The 11792-nt window shown below is 54.2% G+C and overlaps 1 protein-coding gene across 1 annotated transcript; it reads right to left on the minus strand.

The window, feature by feature from the left end:
* Window positions 1-546: 546 nt before the first annotated feature.
* On the minus strand, window positions 547-1983 carry FOXD3 (forkhead box D3). The gene has a single exon (XM_030865810.2). The coding sequence runs from the start codon at window positions 1981-1983 to the stop codon at window positions 547-549; it is 1437 nt and encodes a 478-aa protein (XP_030721670.1).
* Between the last annotated feature and the right edge of the window lie 9809 nt (window positions 1984-11792).

Raw genomic sequence — 11792 nt, forward strand, 5'->3', positions numbered from 1 at the left:
ATAAACAGACTTTTATAATAGAATGACACTTTTCGCCTTGTGAAAATTTTTTAATATTTAAAATCTCCCAACATCTCTATACATTTTTTTCTCACATAAAACTGCGGAGAGTGAACCTTCAGAAAAAATGAAAGTTCAGAGCTCTAAATCTACTGAATTTGTTTTTTTCTTAAAAAAATAAAAACCCCAAAAGGAAAGTCAATAATTTTTATACAAATATATACAAAGAATTTCCCTCCCATCCCCAAGGTACTGAGAGCAGGTGCCGTCGGGGTACATTTTCGGAAATTCGGTTTTCGGTTTTACCTGTACGGAAAGCTATTCCCCGCGGGTGCGCGGTGAGAGTTTGCTCCGCCAGCCTAGGTATGCAGGACCGGGTGGAGGCCGCCGAAAGTCGGTGTCGACGGGTTGGAGGGAGGAAATGGAAGAGAGGCAAAGTCCAGGATTGGGCAGGGGGGCCAGGAGCGGGGCGGGGCGCGCAGCTTGCAAATGCAGCCGACGCTCGAGGCCGCCGCCGGGCCCAGCATCCCGGCCACCGGCACGTCCCTATTGAGCGGGCCACTTGGCCTGCGCTGCGGCGGCGGCAGCGGCGGCGGCCGAGGCTGCAGGCTGCAGAAACTGTCCAGAGAGCGGCACGCTCAGGATGGGCGCGATGGTCGCCGTCGTCCGACTCAGCGAGAGAGGCTGATGCGTGGCTATGAGCGCTGCTGACTGCACGGTCCCGGGCGGCCGCAGAAAGGACTGCGCCGCCCCGCCGCCCCCGCTACCCCCGGTGCCCCCAGTTACCCCGGCGCCCCCAGCCGAGCCCCCGGGCGCCGCGGGGCCCCCACCGATGATGTTCTCGATGCTGAACGACGGTCGCGCACTCGGCTCGGACTTAATGAGCGACGCCGTGGTGCCAGCGGCGCCCGCCGTGCCCGCGGCGGCCGCGGCGGCGCCCAAACTGTTGAGCTGCAGCTGCAGGCCCGGGCCGAGCTGCGAGCCGAACGCGGCCGCTTTGCGGCCCAACTCGCCCGAGGGCAGCAGCGGCACGGCGGGCGGCAGCACGGGTGCCACCGGCGGCAGAGCGTACGGGTACTGGAGCGCCGCGGCCGCCGCCGCGGCTGCCGCAGCAGCAGGGTGCGAGTAGGCGCCAGCCGCGGCTGCAGGGTGCAGGCCGTAGGGGCGACCGTAGGGCCCCGCGGCGCCGGCCGCCGCCGCCAGGCTGTAGGCGCCGAAGCTCTGCATCATGAGCGCCGTCTGCTCACGCAGGTGCTCCTGCTGGTGGCGCTTGAAGCGTTTCCGGCGCCGCAGGAAGCTGCCGTTGTCGAACATGTCCTCGGACTGGGGGTCCAGGGTCCAGTAGTTGCCCTTCCCCGGGTTGCCCGGTTCACGGGGGATCTTGACGAAGCAGTCGTTGAGCGAGAGATTGTGGCGGATGCTGTTCTGCCAGGCGGGGAACTTCTCCCGGTAGTAGGGGAAGCGGTTGCTGATGAACTCGCAGATGCCACTCAGGGTTAGCTTCTTCTGCGGGCTCTGCAGGATAGCCATAGTGATGAGCGCGATGTACGAGTAGGGCGGCTTCACCAGGCTGTTCTTGGGCTTGTTCGGAGCCAGGCCTCCCGCCGCACCGCTGCCCGAGCCAGGCCCGCCACCGCTCCCGCCGCTCTCCTCGCCGCCAACGCCGCCCTTGCAGCCGTCGGCCTCGGACGCGCCCGCCTCGCCCCCTGGCCCGGCCCCGGCTCCAGCGGCCTCCTTGGGCAGTGCCAGGGGCTGCTGGTGCGGCGGCTGAGGCTGCCCATGGTGGGGGGCCGCCAGCGTCACCTCGTCCGCCTCGTCCAGGCGCAGCTCGGGCGGCCCCGCGGGGCTATCGCAGCCCGCGTCGCTGTCCTTCTCCTCCAGCCCGTCATCGCCCTCGCCCACCACATCGATGTCCACGTCCTCGGCCGTCAGCACCGTCTGGCCGGACATGTCGCTGGCGCTGCCGCCGCCGGAGAGGGTCATCCCTCCTCGGGGTTGGTGGCGGCGGCGGGGAAGGAGCGGTGCGCGATGGGCGTCTTCAGGGGCTGTCGCCAACCTCAGAAAAGGGGTTTTGGGCGCCTCCGAAAGATGAGGGATTGGGAGAGGGGAGGGGGGCGTAGGTGGTTCGGTGCCCTCCGGGCTTGGCTCACACTCGGCGGCCCGGCATCGCGCGGAGCGGGCTCTGCCGTCCGCCCCCAGTGGCAGCGCTCTGCAAACTCCAGCTCTCCCTGGCGCTCGGTACTAGGCGCTCGCTGCCGCTGCCAGCCCCGGCGGCTTCTCCACGCCGCGCCCCCTCACTTCGCCCGCCTTCCTCTGCCCCTGGCCCGAGCGTGGGGAGCAGGAGCAGTGCTGGCGGGCGCGGGACGCCGGGCGCCGAGCAGCTCGGGAGGGCGCGGGCAGGGGCAACGGGGGGAGGGGGTGTCAGGGACGCTGAAGCCCCCGTAGTCGAAAGTCGCGTTTTAAGGACTGGCCTGATAGATTACTTTCTACTTAAAGATCCAGCGGGAGGCGGGGCCACGTGACCGTGCGTGACGTCAGGGCCGCCGCCGAGCCGGCCAAACTCAAGTTGGTTGAGAGAATTGTCAACAAAGGGACGAGGGACGCGCAACTCTGCGCCGCACCGTGCGCCAGCATCCCGCGGGGCCCGAGGGCGCCCCGGTCCGCCCCGAGACCCCACCTTGGGCTGCAGCCCGGCGCGGGGGTCGAGGGAGCCTGTGGGTGTGAGTGCGGATGGGTGCGTGTGAACGAGTGAGGGTGTGGGCCTGTGAGCGTCCGCCGATCCCCGAGGCTCCGCTGCCCTGCCCTACCCGCCCCCTCTCCCTTCTCCCCCATTTGCCAACGCTCCCTAGGCAAGGGCTGGGCGTAGAACAGAGGACAAGATTCCCATCCCGTTGTTATTATTATTTTTTTAAAGAAAAACTTAGTAGTCTGTTTTGTTTTTTGTTTGATTCTTTTTAGCTCTAAAGAGTAAGGTATGCGCCCCGGCTCTGTCTTGCTAATTAGACTTAAGAGCCCCTCCTGCCTCAGTGCTTGGTCGACGGAGACACCTACTGAGGGGAGGCGCTACTCCTCCCCGTAAAGTCAAACCACCCGGTCCTGCCTTCGCTTTCCAGGCTCGATGTGGGCGTGTTTATATGTATATATATATATATATTTTTTTTTTTCCCCCGCTCGGCCACAGCAGCATCAATTGGGGTTCCCGAAGGTCAGAAAATGGCTATTGATTAATCTATTAGAATAGTTGCCGAGAGAAATAAAAAAGACGTAAAATAACAGGGAACCTATAAATAAAGAAGCCCTAACTAGCTGCTCGGAGTTGTTAAACGACTTAGCATGTGAAAAAGTCGGAAATGAGGCGCTGGGGAAGGAGCCGGGATTGTCAGCGGCCTGGGTAAGTCGAGTGGGGCCGGGAAGAGGCTTCGGGCCTCTAGGTTAGACGCCGCGCCCAGGTTGCGAGGGCAGACAACGCGGGGAGCGGGTGGTGTGACTTCGCAGGCGCCCAGGCCCAGCCTCCTGGGAGCGGGGCCGGCCCGGAGCTTGCCAGCGGGCTAGGCTCTCACTGCTGCTAACTAACGTGGATTCTTTTTCCTCAGGGCATAGACAAACCCTCCAAGATTTAACTTCCTCAGAAACCGGCAACAGAGGAGGTGGAGGAGGATGCGGCCAGTGAGCATCGAGTTTCTTTGGCAAGGAAAGTCAGTGATGGTAGGAAAGACTGTGGGCATTTAACTGGGATTGGCGGGGGCGCAAACCTACCCGGGTGCGTTGCATTGCTGGGGCGCGTGGACCTCGCACTTCAGAATAGTGCTCCTGACCGGGTGAATCCGCGATGGGCCGCCTCTTCCCCTCCCGCATTTTTAGGCAGCCTCCTTGCGAGCCGCGAGTGCCTACCGGGTGTGGCGGGCTCTTGGAACCCAAGCCCAGTCTGGCCGCTGAGGCCTGCGAGGGGAATGCAGGCCTCACCAGAAGGAGCACAAGGGCAGATGGTCCGAGAGAAAATAGTGAAATATTTACAGATGACACTAAGAAACTGATACATTTCCTGGCGGACAGTAGTACTTCTGATTCCCTGTCTGTCTCTCACCTACGACCCCCCTCTTTCCTTAGCCTAGACACACGTAAACTTTCTTCATTATAGGCAGTGCGACACACAGATTGACTTTAATTTTCATTAGATAATTTCCCGGTTAAAACACTAGCACGTTGGATCCCCACTTCGCAGGATGTTTCTGGTTGAAGCTGGGGCAGTTACTCCAACTTGAGACGCCCACGAAACTCCAAGGTTTTTCTGTATCTAAATGAAACCCCGATTGCACCTGACCCTAAAATGCATCTGGGTTCATTTCCGCAGCTGCACCGCTTTGTGGCCCGCAGACTCCGAACCGTTTACAATACCACCTAGACAGCTTCCAGCGAAACAGACCGGAGCGGCGAGCTGGCTGCCCACCGATCCCCCCGGCAGCGGAGGTCCCGGCTGCAACTGTCCCAGTAAACCAATAATTACAAAAGGAAGGTCGGAAGGACACGAAAAAGAAAGCGAAATTCGCAAATTCACAAATTCCTTTTGCTCAGCTTCGGTTGTAGAGCCCCAGAGGCAGGCGCGGGCCGCAGCAGGAGCCCTACCGCAGCCTAGGAGGCTGGGCCCGCGTGGACGCGTGCGCGCGCGCGTGTGTGTGTGTGCGTGCGGGAGGGTGACGGCTCCAGGGGCTGCCCTCCGCAGTGTTCTTGAAGTATCCTCCAAATGAGCCTAATTTCGATTTCTTTGCCCGTCAGGGCTGGCTCTCAGGACTCCCTCGGCGCCGCTGTTTCTGCCTCTCAGCCTCCCTCGGCCAAGACCTGGCCCAATCCGTCCATTCCCCGGTGTCTCTGGAACCTCCCTGGGGGAAGGGGTGGGAGGTGAACAGCTCCCAGCCGCCAGTTCCATTTGTTGCGCTTTTATTCTTCGACACAATAAAAGTCAAATTAATTGATTCATACCATTAATTACGGGGCGTAGCGTGAAAAGCAACGCTTCCCCTCGGTTAGCGATCTATTGTGCTAATCTCTTGTTCAATCAGTGTTACCATCTGATGCCGGGTCTGGCCCTTACAGAAACTTTTCGACTCGATTAGCTAAATGATGAGACGTGCGGGACCTACTGGCTGCGGCCCCGACGTCCTGCACCCGTGCGGGCCCAACGGCTGAATATCGATTTCCAGCGGAGGCGGCGGATTTTCCCGCGAGCTCTCTAGGCTAAGGAGCCGGCCGCCCTTTCCTCCTTCCCGGCGGACAGTAGCGCCGTGCAACCTCCCGTTGTTGGAAGGAGGCTAAGCGGCAGCCCAAGTGGGAGGCAGGAAGGTTCCCGCTGCCATCGCCGCGGGACGCCGCCAGGGCGGAAGGACCCGAGCCCGACGAGGTGCAGGGTCCTGTCCTAGGCCGACTAGATTCCGGGCTGAGTAAAGCCTGTTTGCCGCGTAATCTCAGCTTGCAGCTAAAAGCCCACAGGTCGTCAGTTACCGCCAAATTTTAGAACAGAGATGGGAGAAGTGAGACGGATACAGAAAGACAGGGACACATTTGTGGGGGGAAGAAAGATGTGATAGAGGGAACGGAAATATTAGTGGGGGGGGGAAGGAAAGAGAAATGTGGATAAACATTTTCTGAGTCTCAGAGGGTTACTGGGGAGGTAGAATGAAAACACGCAAGCACAAACAATTACTATGAGTGAGAGTGACTACTTGGGTCACAACAAGCAAACTTCCCCGGAGGGATTTAAAGAAGATGGCAGCCAGCTGTCTCACCTGTTCAAATGTTTGAAACGTTTCAGCCAAAGAGAATGTAATGAGGCTCCCTCCGTTTCTCCTGGGGCGGGCAGAGTCCGTGGTACCCAGCTGCTGAAGCCGCCAAGACCGGGGCCGTTGGGGGCGGGGGTTGGTAGTGGTGGTGGAGCGGACCGAGGTTCTAGCAACAGGAAACAGGAAAAGTGGAGTTCGGATCGATTGGAAGGAAATTGAGATGTCTGGGGGAGGGGAGATTTAGAATGTGTGTCCTGGGGGGTGAGATGGGGGTGGGGGAGACATAGTGGATGGAACAGTTTATGACGGAGAAGGGGAAATTAATTACAACTCAATTTGGGTTCTTAAGTGGTCAACACAGGACAAGGGGCACGGTCAGAGTCTGCGGAAGGCTGCAATGGCCCACCTACCCCTCGCCAGGCCCAAGCGAACCCAGGTGCCCTCTTCCGACTCCTTTAAGTCAGAGACTATGCCAATGGTTTGAATAAATCGTTGGCCCGAGGTGAGATAAATCTTTACGCCCGCGCGCGTGTGCGCTTTTCTTGCAATACGGGGAGAAAGGACCACGTTCAGCGCAGTGAGGGGCGCGACTCCCACAGAGAGCAGCCACCCTCCCTGTGCTGCAGGGGGAACAAAACGTGGGTGGAGCCCATCTGGAATATACCCCTCTCTTCACCCCGCAAAAACCAAAGTCGGCTCTTCCTTGACAGTCTTCACAGATGTGTGAAACTATTATCAGCCTCGGCCTGGATGGCCGCCACCAAAGGAGGTGGGAAGGGCTGAGATGATATCCGGGTCCCCAACGCATCCAAGTTATTTCTATTTCCACCCTTGTATACCTTTCCAGATCTCTTTGGGTTGCGGGAAAAAAGATTAATTTAATGTACATGCATCTCAAAACTTCATTTATTTACAAGGTGTCCGCCACTCAAGGCCCATGCCAAGAAGTGCCTTGTAATGGCGAGAGACCAAAGGGAAAGGAAGAGAGAGGGAGAGTGGATGGCTTCGAATTTATTTATATTGGAAATGTATAAACATCCATTCTGTAAAAGGCAACACGTTTAATTAACGATGAGAGAGCAGTTAGGGGCAGAAAGCTAGTAAAATTGTGTGATAAATTTATGGCATTGTTAGCGTGCTTTTAATTATGGCTATTATGTTAATTATTTCACATTAGCATGGAGTTATCAGCAGCATGTCAGATTTAATCAAAACGAGCCTTTCTCTCGAAAATTGTTCTTTTCATCCGCGAGGAGAAAGGTCCTGGGCAGGATTGGGATTTAAAAATGACTTGGCATTGAAAGCTCGAGTCTTCTCGACCCGGTTTGGTGCGATGCGGCCAGGCCCGGCTGTCCGCTGGGTCCCTCCAGGCTACCGGCAGCTCGCGGAGGAGCCGAGGGCTGGGTTTTTAGGAATTCACCATTTTCACCCCCTTCGGAGCCGACACTTCATCATATGGGATCATTCTGTCAAACAATATGATGCCGCTCATTTTTATCTGTCCCGCTTTACAAAACCCCCATTCAGCCCAACGAGGAGCAACAAAAGCCTCGGAGCGGCGCGGCGGCCGCTGGCGACCACAGCCTCCCAGGCGCGCGGGGGAGAAAAGCGAGAGGGGCCGAGGAGAGCCGGCAGCGGGCGCGCGCCCCTCGTCGCCCGAGGGAACGCGGCTTGGCAAGGCCCCCGCGCCCAGGTGGCAGGTCCTCGGGTGTGGCCCGGGCGGGACCTCTCCCGAGCCGGCACCCGCCCTCGGCCTCCCGGCGGGCGCCCGGCGGAAGTGCCTTTCCCTCCTCGAGAGCGACTTGCCCACCCAGGCCACATCGATTTCTCAATCACTGCGGATCGATTTATTGGGAGCAAATAAATAGCCCGTTTTGAAAACGTTTCAATTGTTGCCTTGATGGTCGGGGCGCTGACGCGGGAGGGAGCGCAGGGCCGAGGGGCTCGCGCGGGAAGGTCCTTCTGGGAACGTGGGGGGCGCGAAGGCCCGAGCGCCACTCGCCGCGGAAGCCTCGTGTGTGCGTGCGCGGCCGCCGCCGCACGTCCCCCACACTTGGATCTCCGGCGACGCCCCGGCCTCCTCGAGGGTTCGGCTTCCTCCGCTCGCGCTCAGCTCCCCCTGGCGGCGGGGCGAGCGGGAGTTCAGCGCCCAGCCTTTACACCTCGTGACGTCCAGGCAAGTTCGCCGGGGTTCTGAGTCCTTCAAAAGTTCCCCCTCAGGCCACCGTGCGACCCTGAGTCTAGTCCCCGGGGCCCGCGCCGGGTGGAGGTACTCAGGCCCTGGGCAGCTCGCGCCCACCCCGCTGGCCTTCCGGCCCGGGCCCGCGGACGCTGCTGCCTCCTCGCCCCGGCCCCGGAGCGGCCTTCCTGCGCAAGACCACTCAGGCCCCCGCCCTTCCCGGGACTGGGCTGTGGACTGGCCAGCTGTTGCCTTATTTTTAGAGCCATTCCATTCGCGCGGTTATATTTAACTCGATCCACTCCTCCGAGGAGGTCGCTAGGACATCGAATTCTCTACATCGCAGCTTGGGCCCGCCTGCCTAGCCTCAGTGGCAGGTTGGAAAACCCCTGCTTAAGAATCTTTGACATCTCCGGAGCTTGGCTAGGAGAGGCAGGTTGTGAGGGCTGATTCTAGAAGCAGTCGCCACCGCGCCTGCACACACACTGCGAAGAGGGTCAGTCTTGGGTGGGGGAGGGGAGTGTGGAGGAGGATTGGGTCCCAAGGGAAGGGTTCTCTGCGGGGAGTATTGGGTCCATTTCCTACTTATGCATGAGCCAGAGCACCCAGGTGACCTGGAAGACGTCTTACAACTCTGCCCTTCAGAAAGGTTATGATTTTTGTATTCATGCAGGAATCCTCTCTCCTCCCTCCTCCTGAGCAAGGTCAACAGGATACTTAAATTTAAACTGGCTCCTCAGTTTCAGCCTAGTCTTCCCTCGGCAAAATCTCAAGAAGACTATGCGACTGGCCCAGTCACATCCCAGGGAAGGGACCCATTTGGATAACATAGAAACACCATCATAATACATACTTTTTCTCTCAGAAGGGCAAAGTGAATTTACAAGAAAAAAAAAGTAGAAGTCACATACTAAATGTACACATACAGATGTGAGAAGACCTGGGATATTAAATGCACTTTTAAAATTTAAATTCTTCTCCTTCTAACACTTTTAAAGAAAGGACTTTCTTAAGCTTGGGTCCAAAGCAGATATTTCTGGCTGCCTCTTTTTGTAGATCTCCGTACACTGTACGGGAGAAGGATGGAAGTCATACAGCTGAATTTAGTGGGAGAGGATGCTCTAGCCAAGCACTCTCCGTCTGGGGGGAGGCGTGCTGGCAGCATTCAATAAATATTGGTTCAGTAACTGAAATCAGTAAGACACAGCCTCACTCTGATGAGTGACTTATTAAAGAAAGTTTGTAGTTAAAATGTGGTATAATTAATTGTATAAATATTTATCATAGAATGTTACAGGAGTTCAGAGTAGACACACCTAACTCTGCCTGGAAAAGAGGGGTGTGTGAAGGTTTCCCAAAGGAAATAAAGCCTGAGCTGTCTTGAATGATGAGTTAACTGCTGTTAGGTGGATGAAGGGAGGAACCGAGTTCTTGGCAGAGAACCCAGCGAGCCAAGACACAGAGGTATGCAATACAAGAGGAGGAGCTAATCGTTTAATAATTGGAGAGGGCGGGTAGCTGGAGTTGATGCTGTAGAGGCAGACAAGAGTGAAATCATGAAGATTCCTGAATATTGTGCTAAAGAGCCTGAAGTTGATAAGGAGCCACTGACGGGTTTTAACGTTATGATTGGCATGATCAGAGTGAAATTTTGCAACAATCTTTTGGGGCCATGTGAAGGATAAACCAGAGGGAGTAAGACTGGAGGTAGTAAAGAGGCTATTTCAGTTATCTCAGTAAGAGGTGATGAAGACATGACTTAAAGGCAGTGGGACTAGAGAAGAGGGCATGAATTGGAGAAAGATTTAGAAAGTAAATTTGATAGTACTAAGTGTCTGATTAATAAGGGAGAAGGAGTTCACAGTAACTCTCACACAGGAAATTTGGGCGTCTGGAGGAAACGTTGGTATGGAGATGGAGGAACTCTCTAGTCGCTTGCTCCTCAGCCATCCACATGATTACCCAAGTTATCTCCTTAAATATCAGTCAGAGCATGCCAATCACTTCCCAGATCAAAAACCTCATTGTTTATAGAAGAAAATTCAAACTCTTTCGGAAAGCCTATCAGGCGTGCCATGATCTGGCTCCAACTTAGCTTCTAGTTTCATTTGCACCCCATGCTGTAGCCCCATGGGGCTGTATTCCATTCCCAGGACATACTGTGAACTCCATTATATACCAGTTGTGTGACCTTGAGCACATCCCTTAGACTTCTTTGTGCCTTATTTCCTCATCTGTAAAATGGAGATAATAGTACCTTCTTTATGGGATTGTTGTAAGGATTAAGTATACCCAAAACACTTAGAACTGGGTTTGACACATAGTTTTAAGAATCACTCCAAAAAACTTTTTTTTTTAATGAATTGTGTCTTTGCGATGCATTTTCCTGTTTTCTTTTTTTTCTTAATTAATTTATTTTTGGCCTCGTTGGGTCTTCTTTGCGGTGCGCAGGCTTCTCATTGAGGAGCACGGGCTCTAGGCACACGGGTTTCAGTAGTTGTGGCACACGGGCTCAGTAGTTGTGGCTCGCAGGCTCAAGAGTGTAGTCTCAGTAGTTGTGGTGCACGGGCTTAGTTGCTCCACAGGATGTGGGATCTTCCTGGTAGGGACTGAACCCGTGTTCCCTGCATTGGCAGGCGGATTCTTAACCACTGCGCCACGAGAGAAGTCTGCCTTTTCCTGTTTTCTGATTGAGAGACATAGTCCCAGCCTTCTTGGAGCTTTCAGTTTAGTTGTGAAGAGTAAGAGAGGAGACACTGTAAGCCCTTGAAGGTAGAGATTGAGCGGCTTAGATTATTATTATTTTTGGATCTTGAAAGTGACTATTGTAGAATTTTGAGCAAGGAAGTGATGTGACTGGATATGTGTTTTAGCAATATCACTCTATCATTGATGGGGAGAATGGACTGAACACAGAAGTTGATGAGTTCAGTTTTGCACATACTGAATTTGAGGTGCTGGTGGAATTTCAGAGTTGACATAATTAGTAGGAGATAGGAATCTAGAGCAGTGCTGTCTAATGGAAATATAATGTGAGCTACAAATGTGAGTTATGTATGTACTTTTATATATGTTAGTTAGGTATGTCTAACAGCTAAATTTAGAAAAGTAAACAGAAACAGGTAAGTTGATTTTTTTAATGATACATTTTATTTAACCCAATATACCTGAAAATATTGTCATTTAAGCATACACAATGTATATAAAAGTTATTGAGATATTTTCTATTCATTTTTTTCTAAGTCTTTCAAGTATGATGTATATTTTATCCTTACAGTCATCTCAGTTTGAACTAGCCACGTTTCAATTGCTCCATGGCCACAAGTGGTTAATGGCTATCATATTGGATAGCTCAGGTCTAGAGCTTAAGAGAGAAGTTGGGACTACAAATTAAGACTTAGGAGTCATCAGCTTTCGTGTGATAGTTCAGGCAGTGAGAGTGTGTAAGCTCAGCAAATGGGAGTGTGTGCAATGAGAAAAAGGCCAAGGGAATATCAGAGAGGGGAGAAGGAAGAAGAGCCCATAAAAGAAAGTGAGAAAATAAATAGAGCTTAAATTGGGAGCAAGTATGATCATGGGAAGCAAGGAAGAGGGACTTTTGAGAAGATAAAAGTTGTCAACAAGGTCAAGTGTTTCTGAGATGTAGTTTTATTATGTGTAGTTGTTATATGGATATTATTATAAGTGTTTGGCCTTCTCTGATAGGAATTATTCAAATTCCGGCAAGGCAGTTATTGAAAGTAGATACCATTTCTTCATTCTGTGCACAGTTGCAAAATGTTATTGTTTGATTTCATTAAAACATGCATATCGCCTCTTTCTATGAACTTGTGCCACAG

This window comes from Globicephala melas, chromosome 1 (assembly GCF_963455315.2).
Source record: "Globicephala melas chromosome 1, mGloMel1.2, whole genome shotgun sequence".
In the NCBI taxonomy this organism is placed as follows: Eukaryota; Metazoa; Chordata; class Mammalia; order Artiodactyla; family Delphinidae; genus Globicephala; species Globicephala melas.